General features: G+C 59.2%; 1 protein-coding gene across 1 annotated transcript in view; it reads left to right on the top strand.

The window, feature by feature from the left end:
* Positions 1-17,500, top strand: part of TP53 (tumor protein p53) — a 30,320-nt gene that overhangs the window by 1,168 nt on the left and 11,652 nt on the right. The window contains exons 2-4 of the mRNA XM_075577982.1: positions 4,396-4,509; positions 14,802-14,844; positions 15,089-15,280. Of these exons, the coding sequence (XP_075434097.1) occupies positions 4,436-4,509; positions 14,802-14,844; positions 15,089-15,280 (309 nt within the window). The 5' untranslated portion in view covers positions 4,396-4,435. The remainder of the gene's footprint in view (positions 1-4,395; positions 4,510-14,801; positions 14,845-15,088; positions 15,281-17,500) is intronic.

The raw sequence follows: 17,500 nt of genomic DNA, 5'->3' as shown, positions 1-17,500 counted from the left end.
AATTGGTAGGTAGGGAGAACGTACAGAGACAGTGGGAGGGAGTTCTGGTAAGTGTGTCTGCAGGGGGCCAAGCTTTATGTATCGTGTGTTCAGAATATTCACAGTGCTATTCATATGCTTCTTTAAGCAAGTGTGTCTTAAGGTGGGTCTTAAAGGTGGATAGAGAGGGTGCTAGTCGGGTACTGAGGGGAAGGGCATTCCAGAGGTGTGGGGCAGTCAGTGAAAAGGGTTTAAGGCGGGAGAGGGCTTTAGCTACAAAGGGGGTAGAAAGAAGACATCCTTGAGAAGAACGCAAGAGTCTGGATGGTGCATAGCGAGAAATTAGGGATGAGATGTAAGGAGGGGCAGAGGAGGGTATAGTGAGATGTAAGGAGGGGCAGAAGAATGTAAAGCTTTAAAAGTGAGGAGAAGAATGGAGTGTGAGATGCGGGATTTGATCGGAAGCCAGGAGAGGGATTTCAGCAGGGGAGACGCTGAGACAGATTTAGGAAAGAGGAGAGTGATTCTGGCAGCAGCGTTTAGGATAGATTGTAGGGGAGACAGGTGAGAGGCAGGAAGGCCGGACAGCAGGAGGTTACAGTAATCAAGACGGGAGAGAATGAGGGCCTGAGTCAGAGTTTTAGCAGTCGAGCAACAGAGGAAAGGGCGTATCTTTGTGATATTGCGGAGGAAAAAGCGTCAAGTTTTAGAAATGTTTTGAATGTGAGAGAGGAGTCGAGTGTGACCCCTAGGCAGCGTGCTTGGGCTACTGGGTGAATGATCGCACAGTAATGTGGAAGGAGGTAGTAGGGCCAGGATTGGGAGGAAGTATGAGGAGCTCTGTTTTAGCCATGTTGAGTTTAAGGCGGCGGAGGGCCATCCAGGATGATATAAGCAGAGAGACATTCAGAAACTTTGGTTTGTACAGCAGGTGTAAGGTCGGGTGTTGAAAAGTATATTTGTGTGTCGTCAGCATAGAGGTGATAATTAAACCCAAAAGATGTTATTAGGTCACCTAGAGAGAGTGTGTACAGAGAAAAGAGAAGAGGTCCCAGGACAGAGCCCTGGGGTACCCCCACAGAGAGATCAATAGAGGAGGAGGAGGTGTTAGCAGAAGAGACACTGAAAGTATGATGGGAGAGGTAGGATGAGATTCTTTGTTCCGAATACCAAGAGTATGGAGAATGTGGAGGAGAAGAGGGTGGTCCACGGTGTCAAATGCTGCAGAGAGGTCGAGTAATATCTATCTATCTATCTCACTTCAGGCTGTGTATACACTGCTGTAGGGAATATACTTCATATTGCAGTATACAGTATATGTCATCCTCCCCAGCCTGTGTCTCCCCACTGCTGGATGAAGTCTCCCCAGTGATCTCCCAGGTCCTGCGGTTACAGCCTCTCTTCTCCACGTCGCTCCCACACATTCCCTTATCCCATCCTCTCCAGCCCGTGACTCCCCACTGCTGGATGAAGCCTCCCCAGTGATCTCCCAGATCCTGCGGTTACAGCCTCTCTTCTCCACGTCTCTCCCGCACATTCCCTCATCCCATCCTCTCCAGCCTGTGTCTCCCCACTGCTGGATGAAGCCTCCCCAGTGATCTCCCAGGTCCTGCGGTTACAGCCTCTCTTCTCCACGTCGCTCCCACACATTCCCTCATCCCATCCTCCCCAGCCCGTGTCTCCCCACTGCTGGATGAAGTCTCCCCAGTGATCTCCCAGGTGCTGCGGTTACAGCCTCTTCTCCACGTCGCTCCCACACATTCCCTCATCCCATCATCCCCAGCCCGTGTCTCCCCCCTGCTGGATGAAGTCTCAGTGATCTCCCAGGTTCTGCGGTTACAGCCTCTCTTCTCCACGTCGCTCCCACACATTCCCTCACCCCATCCTCTCCAGCCCGTGTCTCCCCACTGCTGGATGAAGCCTCCCCAGTGATCTCCCAGGTCCTGCGGTTACAGCCTCTCTTCTCCACGTCGCTCCCACACATTCCCTCATCCCATCCTCCCCAGCCCGTGTCTCCCCACTGCTGGATGAAGTCTCCTCAGTGATCTCCCAGGTCCTGCGGTTACAGCCTCTCTTCTCCACGTCGCTCCCACACACTCCCTCATCCCGTCCTCTCCAGCCCGTGTCTCCTCACTGCTAGATGAAGTCTCCCCACTGCTGGTTCCCATGTAAGATTGTTGCTTCTTACAAACGCCTCCATCCCATCTTCTTTCTCCTATTGATTTCATTCATAAGGTTCCCACCCATTGTTACTCGCCGGCCGAGGCAGCCGTCATCTTCCACTTCTATTCCATTTATTTCCATCTTTGCTGAGGTGACACATTTGTTGAACATGACGTTGATCTCCCATATATTAATATGGAGGCCACTTTCTTCCTCTCCTCCGAGCTCTGATTTGTTGCTGGAGGTCTTCTGCAAATCGTAGGGGTCTCGAGTATTTGGCATTCACTTTGATTCCCTTTTCTTGGTAACAATAAAAAGACCCCGTAAGTGACTTGGAAGTAGGCTGCTTGGTCGGTAGTTCTTGAGGTCCGCGTCCCCTTTCTTGTGGATCAGGATAACGATGACATTACGCCATTGTTCTGGGGTGTTCCTGTTCAAGCCGCACGTAAAGTTTTATTTTTTAAGGATTTTCTCCAATTACGGAGGTTTTAATATTCCATCTTCCCCGGGAACCTTCCAATTCTTCGTGGGATTGCTGTTGCCTTCGTCTGGAAGGACTCGTGGTACAATCATTGGTGGTTTCTTCTCGCTTGTCCTCTGCGGGATTACGCCTGGTGTTATCTGTGTTCCCGCAGCCCTTAACCCTCTTTATGATAAGCGCACGGTCTGTTGTTGATCCATCGTCCAGTGATTTTGGCTTCTTCCCAATCACACGTCGCTGCGTCATCTTCTTCGAGCTTTTGTTATCTTCCATCGTCTTCCTCACCGTCTCCCAGTTACATTCTCTTACATCCTCCGTTATATGTCTGCAGATCGCCTCGCACAGCTCTGTACCTTAGTGCAGGGGTGCGCAAAATGGGGGGTGTGAGATTTCCAGGGGGGGGGGAGAGGGGACGCGCCCCGCGCGACACTTAGAGGCACGAGCAGGCAGAGGGGGGTGCAGAGTAAATAGTTTGCGCACCCCTGTCTTAGTGTACAGTATATACATCCGTGTGTCTATCTATTTGTGTATCTCACTGTGTATATACACCTCTTACAGCAGTGTATATAAACACCCCCCTCCCTTCCTTTTTGCAGGGGGGGCTTTAAATCATTTTTTTCTGCCCTGCAGTAATTGCCCCTTTTAAGAGGGCCGTTCCATTGCCCCTTGCAGGTGTGGGGGAGTCCTGTTAATTATAGGGGGCTCACAGCAGCCTCCTGGGGGCTCAATGCTCCCATCCTCCCTCCATTGTTTTGGTTCAGTCCTGGTTTGACATCTCCCCCCGCCCCACTTCCTGTTTTGACATCTCCCCCCGCCCCACTTCCTGTTTTGACATCTCCCCCCGCCCCACTTCCTGTTTTGAGTCTGCTCCAGCGTGGAGGTTAGGAGGCGGGGCGGGGGGGGGGTTGCCTAGGACACGCCGCCCCGCCCACTTGACGTAACCCAGTGACGCGCTTGTCCCCGCCCCCCTTTTCCGGCTTCTCGGGTTTCCCGCCTCTGTGCTGGGCAAACCCATCCTACACCTGAGTGGGGGTGGGCGGGAGAGTTAAAATACCGAATTCATGTTTAACTGCTGCCATATTTTCAAGTGCAGATGGGCAGCATTTAATGGAGTAATGAAGGGTTACTTTTAGCAGTGCCAGCAGCCTGCTGTCATTGTCTTTACATTTGCATTTCCCCCCTTTTTTTCTATGTTGGTAGATCCCAGGGCAGTGTAAAATATATGCTCCTGGAAAGTTCCACTGCTGGGTGTAGGGGGGAAAGGGTGCAACCATCGTAATAAAAATGGGGGGGGGGGGGGGGGGGGCAGAATCTAAGCTGTGTAGACCATTAGAATGTGATTGGTTCGGAGGGTGTGATGTCACTGTATGACATCATTTTAAAAAAAATGAGGCACTGTGACATTGTATGAATATCTTAATATAGCGTCATTAATGTATATAGCGCGTCACAGCAGTAATATACGTGACATAATCATATAAATCGGGGCGCGCAAACGTTCTGTGCTGGCCCCCCCCCCCCAAACTAATACCCAGCGTCAAATGACACGCCGGGTCACGTGACCTCATGTAGCCGGCGTTAATTGCCGCGCGTTGCTATGGCGACACGCGTCACAAGGACGCGGCGCCGGGGAAAGACAGTTGAAGTCCGTTCCCCCCAGAATCGCGTTGAGCCCCCTGATATAAATAACACACAAAAGGGAGACGTGGTCCGAAGAGCTCACACTCTAACCGCTGTCTGTGTGCGGCGTCCGCGCCTGTGTCCCCTCCCAGCCCCTGCAGCGTCGCAGATCCCGCCTCCCGCGCCGCTGACATGATGGACATGATGTGTGATCCCGGCATGGAGGAGCCGCTGAGCCAGGAAACCTTCACGGACCTGTGGAACATGTGAGTGTCGCCGCGTGTCACCCTGTCACCCCGTGTCACCCTGTCACCCCGTGTCACCCAGGACAGACTCGTAGCGGGTGGAGGGACAGGATCATAGCTCCCTTCTGTCTGTGTCCCCCTGCGGGGGGGAGGGACAGACTCATAGCTCCCTTCTGTCTGTGTCACTGTGTCACCCTGCGGGGGGAGGGACAGTCTCATAGCTCCCTTCTGTCTGTGTCACCCTGCGGGGGGAGGGACAGGCTCATAGCTCCCTTCTGTCTGTGTCACTGTGTCACCCTGCGGGGGGAGGGACAGTCTCATAGCTCCCTTCTGTCTGTGTCACTGTGTCACCCTGCGGGGGAGGGACAGTCTCATAGCTCCCTTCTGTCTGTGTCACTGTGTCACCCTGCGGGGGGGAGGGACAGTCTCATAGCTCCCTTCTGTCTGTGTCACTGTGTCACCCTGCGGGGGAGGGACAGACTCATAGCTCCCTTCTGTCTGTGTCACTGTGTCACCCTGCGGGGGGAGGGACAGACTCATAGCTCCCTTCTGTCTGTGTCAGTGTGTCACCCTGCGGGGGGAGGGACAGACTCATAGCTCCCTTCTGTCTGTGTCACTGTGTCACCCTGCGGGGGGAGGGACAGGCTCATAGCTCCCTTCTGTCTGTGTCACTGTGTCACCCTGCGGGGGGAGGGACAGACTCATAGCTCCCTTCTGTCTGTGTCACCCTGCGGGGGGAGGGACAGACTCATAGCTCCCTTCTGTCTGTGTCACTGTGTCACCCTGCGGGGGGAGGGACAGACTCATAGCTCCCTTCTGTGTGTGTCACCGTGTCACCCTGCGGGGGGAGGGACAGACTCATAGCTCCCTTCTGTCTGTGTCACCCTGCGGGGGGAGGGACAGACTCATAGCTCCCTTCTGTCTGTGTCACCCTGCGGGGGGAGGGACAGACTCATAGCTCCCTTCTGTCTGTGTCACTGTGTCACCCTGCGGGGGGAGGGACAGGCTCATAGCTCCCTTCTGTCTGTGTCACCGTGTCACCCTGCGGGGGGAGGGACAGACTCATAGCTCCCTTCTGTCTGTGTCACTGTGTCACCCTGCGGGGGGAGGGACAGTCTCATAGCTCCCTTCTGTCTGTGTCACCCTGCGGGGGGAGGGACAGACTCATAGCTCCCTTCTGTCTGTGTCACTGTGTCACCCTGCGCGGGGAGGGACAGACTCATAGCTCCCTTCTGTCTGCGTCACTGTGTCACCCTGCGGGGGAGGGACAGACTCATAGCTCCCTTCTGTCTGTGTCACCCTGCGGGGGAGGGACAGGCTCATAGCTCCCTTCTGTCTGCGTCACTGTGTCACCCTGCGGGGGAGGGACAGACTCATAGCTCCCTTCTGTCTGTGTCACTGTGTCACCCTGCGGGGGGAGGGACAGACACATAGCTCCCTTCTGTGTGTGTCACCGTGTCACCCTGCGGGGGGAGGGACAGCCTCATAGCTCCCTTCTGTCTGTGTCACTGTGTCACCCTGCGGGGGGAGGGACAGACTCATAGCTCCCTTCTGTCTGTGTCACTGTGTCACCCTGCGGGGGGAGGGACAGGCTCATAGCTCCCTTCTGTGTGTGTCACCGTGTCACCCTGCGGGGGGAGGGACAGGCTCATAGCTCCCTTCTGTCTGTGTCATCCTGCGGGGGAGGGACAGTCTCATAGCTCCCTTCTGTGTGTGTCACCGTGTCACCCTGCGGGGGGAGGACAGACTCATAGCTCCCTTCTGTCTGTGTCACTGTGTCACCCTGCGGGGGGAGGGACAGACTCATAGCTCCCTTCTGTCTGTGTCACTGTGTCACCCTGAGGGGGGGGGGGGACAGTCTCATAGCTCCCTTCTGTCTGTCACTGTGTCACCCTGCGGGGGGAGGGACAGACTCATAGCTCCCTTCTGTCTGTGTCACCCTGCGGGGGGAGGGACAGACTCATAGCTCCCTTCTGTCTGTGTCACCCTGCGGGGGGAGGGACAGACTCATAGCTCCCTTCTGTCTGTGTCACCCTGCGGGGGGAGGGACAGGCTCATAGCTCCCTTCTGTCTGTGTCACTGTGTCACCCTGCGGCGGGAGGGACAGACTCATAGCTCCCTTCTGTCTGTGTCACTGTGTCACCACGTGGGGGGGAGGGACAGTCTCATAGCTCCCTTCTGTCTGTGTCACTGTGTCACCCTGCAGGGGGAGGGACAGACTCATAGCTCCCTTCTGTCTGTGTCACTGTGTCACCCTGCGGGGGGAGGGACAGGCTCATAGCTCCCTTCTGTCTGTGTCACTGTGTCACCCTGCGGGGGGGAGGGACAGTCTCATAGCTCCCTTCTGTGTGTGTCACCGTGTAACCCTGCAGGGGGAGGGACAGGCTCATAGCTCCCTTCTGTCTGTGTCACTCTGTCACCCTGCGGGGGGAGGGACAGTCTCATAGCTCCCTTCTGTCTGTGTCACTGTGTCACCCTGCGGGGGGAGGGACAGACTCATAGCTCCCTTCTGTCTGTGTCACTGTGTCACCCTGCGGGGGAGGGACAGACTCATAGCTCCCTTCTGTCTGTGTTACTGTGTCACCCTGCGGGGGGAGGGGGAGGCTCATGGCTCCCTTCTGTCTGTGTCACTGTGTCACCCTGCAGGGGGAGGGACAGACTCATAGCTCCCTTCTGTCTGTGTCACTGTGTCACCCTGCGGGGGAGGGACAGACTCATAGCTCCCTTCTGTCTGTGTCACCCTGCGGGGGAGGGACAGACTCATAGCTCCCTTCTGTCTGTGTCACTGTGTCACCCTGCGGGGGGAGGGACAGACTCATAGCTCCCTTCTGTCTGTGTCACTGTGTCACCCTGCGGGGGGAGGGACAGACTCATAGCTCCCTTCTGTCTGTCACTGTGTCACCCTGCGGGGGGAGGGACAGTCTCATAGCTCCCTTCTGTCTGTGTCACTGTGTCACCCTGCGGGGGGAGGGACAGTCTCATAGCTCCCTTCTGTCTGTGTCACTGTGTCACCCTGCGGGGGGAGGGACAGACTCATAGCTCCCTTCTGTCTGTGTCACTGTGTCACCCTGCGGGGGGAGGGACAGACTCATAGCTCCCTTCTGTCTGTCACTGTGTCACCCTGCGGGGGGAGGGACAGTCTCATAGCTCCCTTCTGTCTGTGTCACTGTGTCACCCTGCGGGGGAGGGACACGCTCATAGCTCCCTTCTGTCTGTGTCACTGTGTCACCCTGCGGGGGGAGGGACAGACTCATAGCTCCCTTCTGTCTGTGTCACTGTGTCACCCTGCGGGGGGAGGGACAGACACATAGCTCCCTTCTGTCTGTGTCACTGTGTCACTCTGGCGGGGGAGGGACAGGCTCATAGCTCCCTTCTGTCTGTGTCACCCTGCGGGGGGAGGGACAGTCTCATAGCTCCCTTCTGTCTGTGTCACCCTGCGGGGGGAGGGACAGACTCATAGCTCCCTTCTGTCTGTGTCACCCTGCGGGGGGAGGGACAGACTCATAGCTCCCTTCTGACTGTGTCACCCTGCGGGGGAGGGACAGACTCATAGCTCCCTTCTGTCTGTGTCACTGTGTCACCCTGCGGGGGGAGGGACAGACTCATAGCTCCCTTCTGTCTGTGTCACTGTGTCACCCTGCGGGGGGAGGGACAGACTCAGCTCCCTTCTGTCTGTGTCACTGTGTCACCCTGAGGGGGGGGGGACAGTCTCATAGCTCCCTTCTGTCTGTGTCACTGTGTCACCCTGCGGGGGAGGGACAGACTCATAGCTCCCTTCTGTCTGTGTCACCCTGCGGGCGGAGGGACAGACTCATAGCTCCCTTCTGTCTGTGTCACCCTGCGGGGGGAGGGACAGACTCATAGCTCCCTTCTGTCTGTGTCACTGTGTCACCCTGCGGGGGGAGGGACAGACTCATAGCTCCCTTCTGTCTGTGTCACCCTGCGGGGGGAGGGACAGACTCATAGCTCCCTTCTGTCTGTGTCACCCTGCGGGGGGAGGGACAGACTCATAGCTCCCTTCTGTCTGTGTCACTGTGTCACCCTGCGGGGGGAGGGACAGACTCATAGCTCCCTTCTGTCTGTGTCTCCCTGCGGGGGGAGGGACAGTCTCATAGCTCCCTTCTGTGTGTGTCACCGTGTAACCCTGCAGGGGGAGGGACAGGCTCATAGCTCCCTTCTGTCTGTGTCACTGTGTCACCCTGCGGGGGGAGGGACAGTCTCATAGCTCCCTTCTGTCTGTGTCACTGTGTCACCCTGCGAGGGGAGGGACAGGCTCACAGCTCCCTTCTGTGTGTGTCACCCTGCGGGGGGAGGGACAGACACATAGCTCCCTTCTGTCTGTGTCACTGTGTCACCCTGCGGGGGGAGGGACAGACTCATAGCTCCCTTCTGTCTGTGTCACTGTGTCACCCTGCGGGGGGAGGGACAGAGTCATAGCTCCCTTCTGTCTGTGTCACTGTGTCACCCTGCGGGGGGAGGGACAGAGTCATAGCTCCCTTCTGTCTGTGTCACTGTGTCACCCTGCGGGGGGAGGGACAGACTCATAGCTCCCTTCTGTCTGTGTCACCCTGCGGGGGGAGGGACAGACTCATAGCTCCCTTCTGTCTGTGTCACCCTGCGGGGGGAGGGACAGACTCATAGCTCCCTTCTGTCTGTGTCACTGTGTCACCCTGCGGGGGGAGGAACAGGCTCGTAGCTCCCTCCTGTCTGTGTCACCCTGCGGGGGGAGGGACAGGCTCATAGCTCCCTTCTGTCTGTGTCACCCTACGGGGAGAGGGACAGACTCATAGCTCCCTTCTGTCTGTGTCACCCTGCGGGGGGAGGGACAGTCTCATAGCTCCCTTTTGTCTGTGTCACTGTGTCACCCTGCGGGGGGAGGGACAGGCTCATAGCTCCCTTCTGTCTGTGTCACTGTGTCACCCTGCGGGGGGAGGGACAGGCTCATAGCTCCCTTTTGTCTGTGTCACTGTGTCACCCTGCGGCGGGAGGGGCAGACTCATAGCTCCCTTCTGTCTGTGTCACTGTGTCACCACGTGGGGGGGAGGGACAGTCTCATAGCTCCCTTCTGTCTGTGTCACTGTGTCACCCTGCAGTGGGAGGGACAGTCTCATAGCTCCCTTCTGTCTGTGTCACTGTGTCACCCTGCAGTGGGAGGGACAGTCTCATAGCTCCCTTCTGTCTGTGTCACTCTGTCACCCTGCGGGGGGAGGGACAGTCTCATAGCTCCCTTCTGTGTGTGTCACCGTGTAACCCTGCAGGGGGAGGGACAGGCTCATAGCTCCCTTCTGTCTGTGTCACTCTGTCACCCTGCGGGGGGAGGGACAGTCTCATAGCTCCCTTCTGTGTGTGTCACCGTGTAACCCTGCAGGGGGAGGGACAGTCTCATAGCTCCCTTCTGTCTGTGTCACTCTGTCACCCTGCGGGGGGAGGGACAGGCTCATAGCTCCCTTCTGTGTGTGTCACCGTGTAAACCTGCAGGGGGAGGGACAGGCTCATAGCTCCCTTCTGTCTGTGTCACTGTGTCACCCTGCGGGGGGAGGGACAGTCTCATAGCTCCCTTCTGTCTGTGTCACTGTGTCACCCTGCGAGGGGAGGGACAGGCTCACAGCTCCCTTCTGTGTGTGTCACCCTGCGGGGGGAGGGACAGACACATAGCTCCCTTCTGTCTGTGTCACTGTGTCACCCTGCGGGGGGAGGGACAGACTCATAGCTCCCTTCTGTCTGTGTCACTGTGTCACCCTGCGGGGGGAGGGACAGAGTCATAGCTCCCTTCTGTCTGTGTCACTGTGTCACCCTGCGGGGGGAGGGACAGGCTCATATCTCCCTTCTGTCTGTCACTGTGTCACCCTGCGGGGGAGGGACAGACTCATAGCTCCCTTCTGTCTGTGTCACTGTGTCACCCTGCGGGGGGAGGGACAGACTCATAGCTCCCTTCTGTCTGTGTCACTGTGTCACCCTGCGGGGGAGGGACAGGCTCATGGCTCCCTTCTGTCTGTGTCACTGTGTCACCCTGCGGGGGGAGGGACAGGTCATAGCTCCCTTCTGTCTGTGTCACTGTGTCACCCTGCGGGGGGAGGGAGAGGCTCATAGCTCCCTTCTGTCTGTGTCACTGTGTCACCCTGCGGGGGGAGGACAGACTCATAGCTCCCTTCTGTTTGTGTCACTGTGTCACCCTGCGGGGGGAGGGACAGGCTCATAGTTCCCTTCTGTCTGTGTCACTGTGTCACCCTGCGGGGGGAGGGACAGGCTCATAGTTCCCTTCTGTCTGTGTCACTGTGTCACCCTGCGGGGGGAGGGACAGTCTCATAGCTCCCTTCTGTCTGTGTCACTGTGTCACCCTGCGGGGGAGGGACAGACTCATAGCTCCCTTCTGTCTGTGTCACTGTGTCACCCTGCGGGGGGAGGGACAGACTCATAGCTCCCTTCTGTCTGTGTCACTGTGTCACCCTGCGGGGGGAGGGACAGACTCATAGCTCCCTTCTGTCTGTGTCACTGTGTCACCCTGCGGGGGGAGGGACAGACTCATAGCTCCCTTCTGTCTGTGTCACTGTGTCACCCTGCGGGGGGAGGGACAGTCTCATAGCTCCCTTCTGTTTGTGTCACTGTGTCACCCTGCGGGGGAAGGGACAGGCTCATAGCTCCCTTCTGTCTGTGTCACTGTGTCACCCTGCGGGGGGAGGGACAGGCTGATAGCTCCCTTCTGTCTGTGTCACTGTGTCACCCTGCGGGGGGAGGGACAGACTCATAGCTCCCTTCTGTCTGTGTCACTGTGTCACCCTGCGGGGGGAGGGACAGGCTCATAGCTCCCTTCTGTCTGTGTCACTGTATCACCCTGCGGGGGGAGGGACAGACTCATAGCTCCCTTCTGACTGTGTCACCCTGCGGGGGGAGGGACAGACTCATAGCTCCCTTCTGTCTGTGTCACTGTGTCACCCTGCGGGGGGAGGGACAGACTCATAGCTCCCTTCTGTCTGTGTCACTGTGTCACCCTGCGGGGGAGGGACAGGCTCATAGCTCCCTTCTGTCTGTGTCACTGTGTCACCCTGCGGGGGGAGGGACAGGCTCATAGCTCCCTTCTGTCTGTGTCACTGTGTCACCCTGCGGGGGGAGGGACAGACTCATAGCTCCCTTCTGTGTGTGTCACTGTGTCACCCTGCGGGGGGAGGGACAGACTCATAGCTCCCTTCTGTCTGTGTCACTGTGTCACCCTGCGGGGGGAGGACAGACTCATAGCTCCCTTCTGTTTGTGTCACTGTGTCACCCTGCGGGGGGAGGGACAGGCTCATAGTTCCCTTCTGTCTGTGTCACTGTGTCACCCTGCGGGGGGAGGGACAGTCTCATAGCTCCCTTCTGTCTGTGTCACTGTGTCACCCTGCGGGGGAGGGACAGACTCATAGCTCCCTTCTGTCTGTGTCACTGTGTCACCCTGCGGGGGGAGGGACAGACTCATAGCTCCCTTCTGTCTGTTTCACTGTGTCACCCTGCGGGGGGAGGGACAGGCTCATAGCTCCCTTCTGTCTGTGTCACTGTGTCACCCTGCGGGGGGAGGACAGACTCATAGCTCCCTTCTGTTTGTGTCACTGTGTCACCCTGCGGGGGGAGGGACAGGCTCATAGCTCCCTTCTGTCTGTGTCACAGTGTCACCCTGCGGGGGGAGGGACAGACTCATAGCTCCCTTCTGTCTGTGTCACTGTGTCACCCTGCGGGGGGAGGGACAGTCTCATAGCTCCCTTCTGTCTGTGTCACTGTGTCACCCTGCGGGGGGAGGGACAGACTCATAGCTCCCTTCTGTCTGTGTCACTGTGTCACCCTGCGGGGGGAGGGACAGACACATAGCTCCCTTCTGTCTGTGTCACTGTGTCACCCTGCGGGGGGAGGGACAGACTCATAGCTCCCTTCTGTCTGTGTCACTGTGTCACCCTGCGGGGGGAGGGACAGACTCATAGCTCCCTTCTGTCTGTGTCACTGTGTCACCCTGCGGGGGGAGGTACAGACACATAGCTCCCTTCTGTCTGTGTCACTGTGTCACCCTGCGGGGGGAGGGACAGACTCATAGCTCCCTTCTGTCTGTGTCACTGTGTCACCCTGCGGGGGAGGGACAGGCTCATAGCTCCCTTCTGTCTGTGTCACTGTGTCACCCTGCGGGGGGAGGGACAGGCTCATAGCTCCCTTCTGTCTGTGTCACTGTGTCACCCTGCGGGGGGAGGGACAGACTCATAGCTCCCTTCTGTCTGTGTCACTGTGTCACCCTGCGGGGGGAGGGACAGACTCATAGCTCCCTTCTGTCTGTGTCACTGTGTCACCCTGCGGGGGGAGGGACAGACTCATAGCTCCCTTCTGTCTGTGTCACTGTGTCACCCTGCGGGGGGAGGGACAGGCTCATAGCTCCCTTCTGTCTGTGTCACTGTGTCACCCTGCGGGGGGAGGGACAGGCTCATAGCTCCCTTCTGTCTGTGTCACTGTCACCCTGCGGGGGGAGGGACAGACTCATAGCTCCCTTCTGTCTGTGTCACTGTGTCACCCTGCGGGGGGAGGGACAGACTCATAGCTCCCTTCTGTCTGTGTCACTGTGTCACCCTGCGGGGGAGGGACAGGCTCATATCTCCCTTCTGTCTCACTGTGTCACCCTGCGGGGGAGGGACAGACTCATAGCTCACTTCTGTCTGTGTCACTGTGTCACCCTGCGGGGGGAGGGACAGACTCATAGCTCCCTTCTGTCTGTGTCACTGTGTCACCCTGCGGGGGAGGGACAGGCTCATAGCTCCCTTCTGTCTGTGTCACTGTGTCACCCTGCGGGGGGAGGGACAGGCTCATAGCTCCCTTCTGTCTGTGTCACTGTGTCACCCTGCGGGGGGAGGGACAGACTCATAGCTCCCTTCTGTCTGTGTCACTGTGTCACCCTGCGGGGGGAGGGACAGACTCATAGCTCCCTTCTGTCTGTGTCACTGTGTCACCCTGCGGGGGGAGGGACAGACTCATAGCTCCCTTCTGTCTGTGTCACTGTGTCACCCTGCGGGGGGAGGGACAGGCTCATAGCTCCCTTCTGTCTGTGTCACTGTGTCACCCTGCGGGGGGAGGGACAGGCTCATAGCTCCCTTCTGTCTGTGTCACTGTGTCACCCTGCGGGGGGAGGACAGACTCATAGCTCCCTTCTGTTTGTGTCACTGTGTCACCCTGCGGGGGGAGGGACAGGCTCATAGTTCCCTTCTGTCTGTGTCACTGTGTCACCCTGCGGGGGGAGGGACAGGCTCATAGTTCCCTTCTGTCTGTGTCACTGTGTCACCCTGCGGGGGGAGGGACAGTCTCATAGCTCCCTTCTGTCTGTGTCACTGTGTCACCCTGCGGGGGAGGGACAGACTCATAGCTCCCTTCTGTCTGTGTCACTGTGTCACCCTGCGGGGGGAGGGACAGACTCATAGCTCCCTTCTGTCTGTGTCACTGTGTCACCCTGCGGGGGGAGGGACAGACTCATAGCTCCCTTCTGTCTGTCACTGTGTCACCCTGCGGGGGGAGGGACAGACTCCTAGCTCCCTTCTGTCTGTGTCACTATCACCCTGCGGGGGGAGGGACAGACTCATAGCTCCCTTCTGTCTGTGTCACTGTGTCACCCTGCGGGGGGAGGGACAGACTCATAGCTCCCTTCTGTCTGTGTCACTGTGTCACCCTGCGGGGGGAGGGACAGTCTCATAGCTCCCTTCTGTCTGTGTCACTGTGTCACCCTGCGGGGGAGGGACAGGCTCATAGCTCCCTTCTGTCTGTGTCACTGTGTCACCCTGCGGGGGGAGAGACAGTCTCATAGCTCCCTTCTGTCTGTGTCACTGTGTCACCCTGCGGGGGGAGGGACAGACTCATAGCTCCCTTCTGTCTGTGTCACTGTGTTACCCTGCGGGGGGAGGGACAGGCTCATAGCTCCCTTCTGTCTGTGTCACTGTGTCACCCTGCGGGGGGAGGGACAGGCTCATAGCTCCCTTCTGTCTGTGTCACTGTGTCACCCTGCGGGGGGAGGGACAGACTCATAGCTCCCTTCTGTCTGTGTCACTGTGTCACCCTGCGGGGGGAGGACAGGCTCATAGCTCCCTTCTGTTTGTGTCACCCTGCGGGGGAGGGACAGGCTCATAGCTCCCTTCTGTCTGTGTCACTGTGTCACCCTGCGGGGGGAGGACAGGCTCATAGCTCCCTTCTGTCTGTGTCACTGTGTCACCCTGCGGGAGGAGGGACAGGCTCATAGCTCCCTTCTGTCTGTGTCACTGTGTCACCCTGCGGGGGGAGGGACAGGCTCCGTGTCACCGTGTCACCGTGTCTCTCTGTTTCAGGTTACCTCCCATGCCTGGTGTCGTTCCGCAGGACTGTTTGCTGGTGAGTGATCCCCCTTCTCTCCCTCGTCTTTTTCCTCGCTCTCTCGCCCTTTCTCCCCCCCCCTTCCCCTCCCTATCTCAGGTATCTCTCCCTCTCCCCTCTGTCTATTCATGGATTTCCTGGGAGGGTCTTGGTGGGAGGGGAGGGGGGGGTGGGGGTGGCAGTGAGTTTGGGGTCTCTTGTCTCTGCGTGGGATCGCGGCTCTCTTCCTCACGCCATTCATTCTCTCTCCCCCTCCCCCCAGGATTATGAGGACTTCCCGCTGGCCGCCCCCATGCTTTTCCTCCAGGAGGAGGGGGTCAGTAGCTCGGTCCTCGCTGTCCCCCCCTCCTCCGTTCCCTCCTCCTCCGTCCCCTCCACGGAGGATTATCCGGGGGAGCACGGCCTGCAGCTGGAGTTCCCGCAGAACGGGACCGCCAAGTCTGTCACCTGCACCGTGAGTGTCACCGGGGGGGTGGGGTGGGGTGGCTGTGAGTGTCACCGGGGGGCGGGTGGGGTTGCTGTGAGTGTCACCGGGGGGGGGTGGCTGTGAGTGTCACCGGGGGGGGGAGGGGGGGCTGTGAGTGTTACCGGGGGGTGGGAGGAGGAGGAGGCTGAGAGTGTCACCGGGGGGGAGGCTGAGAGTGTCACCGGGGGGGAGGCTGAGAGTGTCACCGGGGGGGAGGCTGAGAGTGTCACCGGGAGGGGGTGGGTGGAGGCTGTGAGTGTCAGCGGGGGGGGAGGCTGTGAGTGTCAGCGGTGGGGGGAGTCAAGCTGTGTGTGTCACCCGGGGGGCTGTGTCACCCTTGAGGCTGAGAGTGTCACCGGGGGGGGGGGGGGGAGGAGGCTGTGAGTGTCACCGGGGGGGGGGTGGCTGTGAGTGTCACCGGGGGGGGGGGGCTGTGAGTGTCACCGGGGGGGGGGCTGTGAGTGTCACCGGGGGGGGGGGGGAGGAGGCTGAGATTGTCACCGGGGGGGGAGGCTGTGAGTGTCAGCGGTGGGGGGGGGTCAAGCTGTGTGTGTCACCCGGGGGGGTGGAGGGGGAAGACACTGTGTTACCGAGAGAGGGTGTCAGATATTGGGACATAGGGAGGGGATCGTCCGCAGGGGGTAACCCTGCTCCTGAGTGCCTTTATTGCACCTGCGGCAGTCCTTTAAACACCCCGTGATCCCCACATGGCGTGTGCCGTGTTCTGTATCTTTAGTCTGTAACATGTCTGGGCAAGTCGCATGAAAACTGCTCCTCCCCGTCCTCCCCCCTCCCTCCCCCCTCCCTCCTCTCTCCTCTCTCCCCCTCATCCCTGGTCAGTGCCAGAGGGAGAGCAGAGAGTGAGACATGAGGCAGGTAAGGGAGCGACGCTCTGCAGGTCTCCGGCAGGGAGAGGGGATAAGGGAGCGACGCTCTGCGGGTCTCTGGCAGGGAGATGGGATGAGGGCGCGACGCTCTGCGGGTCTCTGGCAGGGAGAGAGGATAAGGGAGCGACGCTCTGCGGGTCTCTGGCAGGGAGAGGGGATAAGGGAGCGACGCTCTGCGGGTCTCTGGCAGGGAGAGGGGATAAGGGAGCGACGCTCTGCAGGTCTCTGGCAGGGAGAGGGGATAAGGGAGCGACGCTCTGCGGGTCTCTGGCAGGGAGAGGGGATAAGGGAGCGACGCTCTGCGGGTCTCTGGAAGGGGGAGGGGATAAGGGAACGACGCTCTGCGGGTCTCTGGCAGGGAGAGGGGATAAGGGAGCGACGCTCTGCGGCTGTCTGGCAGGGAGAGGGGATAAGGGAGCGACGCTCTGCGGGTCTCTGGCAGGGAGAGGGGATAAGGGGGCGATGCTCTGCGGGTCTCTGGCAGGGAGATGGGAGGAGGGCGCGACGCTCTGCGGGTCTCTGGCAGGGAGATGGGAGGAGGGCGCGACGCTCTGCGGTTCTGGCAGGGAGATGGGATGAGGGCGCGACGCTCTGCGGGTCTCTGGCAGGGAGAGGGGATAAGGGGGCGACGCTCTGCGGGTCTCTGGCAGGGAGAGGGGATAAGGGCGCGACGCTCTGCGGGTCTCTGGCAGGGAGATGGGATGAGGGAGCGACGCTCTGCGGGTCTCTGGCAGGGAGATGGGAGGAGGGCGCGACGCTCTGCGGGTCTCTGGCAGGGAGATGGGATGAGGGCGCGACGCTCTGCGGGTCTCTGGCAGGGAGAGGGGATAAGGGGGCGACGCTCTGCGGGTCTCTGGTAGGGAGATGGGATGAGGGCGCGATGCTCTGCGGGTCTCTGGCAGGGAGAGGGGATAAGGGAGCGATGCTCTGCGGGTCTCTGGCAGGGAGATGGGATGAGGGCGCGATGCTCTGCGGTTCTCTGGCAGGGAGATGGGATGAGGGTGCGACGCTCTGCAGGGAGATGGGATAAGGGAGCGACGCACTGCGGGTGTCTGGCAGGGAGAGGGGATAAGGGAGCGACGCTCTGTGGGTCTCTGGCAGGGAGATGGGATGAGGGCGCGACGCTCTGCGGGTCTCTGGCAGGGAGATGGGATGAGGGCGCGACGCTCTGCGGGTCTCTGGCTGGGATATGGGAGCGATGCTCTGCGGGTCTCTGGCAGGGAGATGGGATGAGGGCGTGCCTCTCTGCGGGTCTGGCAGGGAGATGGGATGAGGGCGCGACGCTCTGCGGGTCTCTGGCAGGGAGATGGGATGAGGGCGC

The sequence above is a fragment of the Ascaphus truei genome, chromosome 20, assembly GCF_040206685.1.
Source record: "Ascaphus truei isolate aAscTru1 chromosome 20, aAscTru1.hap1, whole genome shotgun sequence".
Lineage (NCBI taxonomy): Eukaryota > Metazoa > Chordata > Amphibia > Anura > Ascaphidae > Ascaphus > Ascaphus truei.
This window is presented reverse-complemented; position numbering and strand designations above follow the sequence as displayed.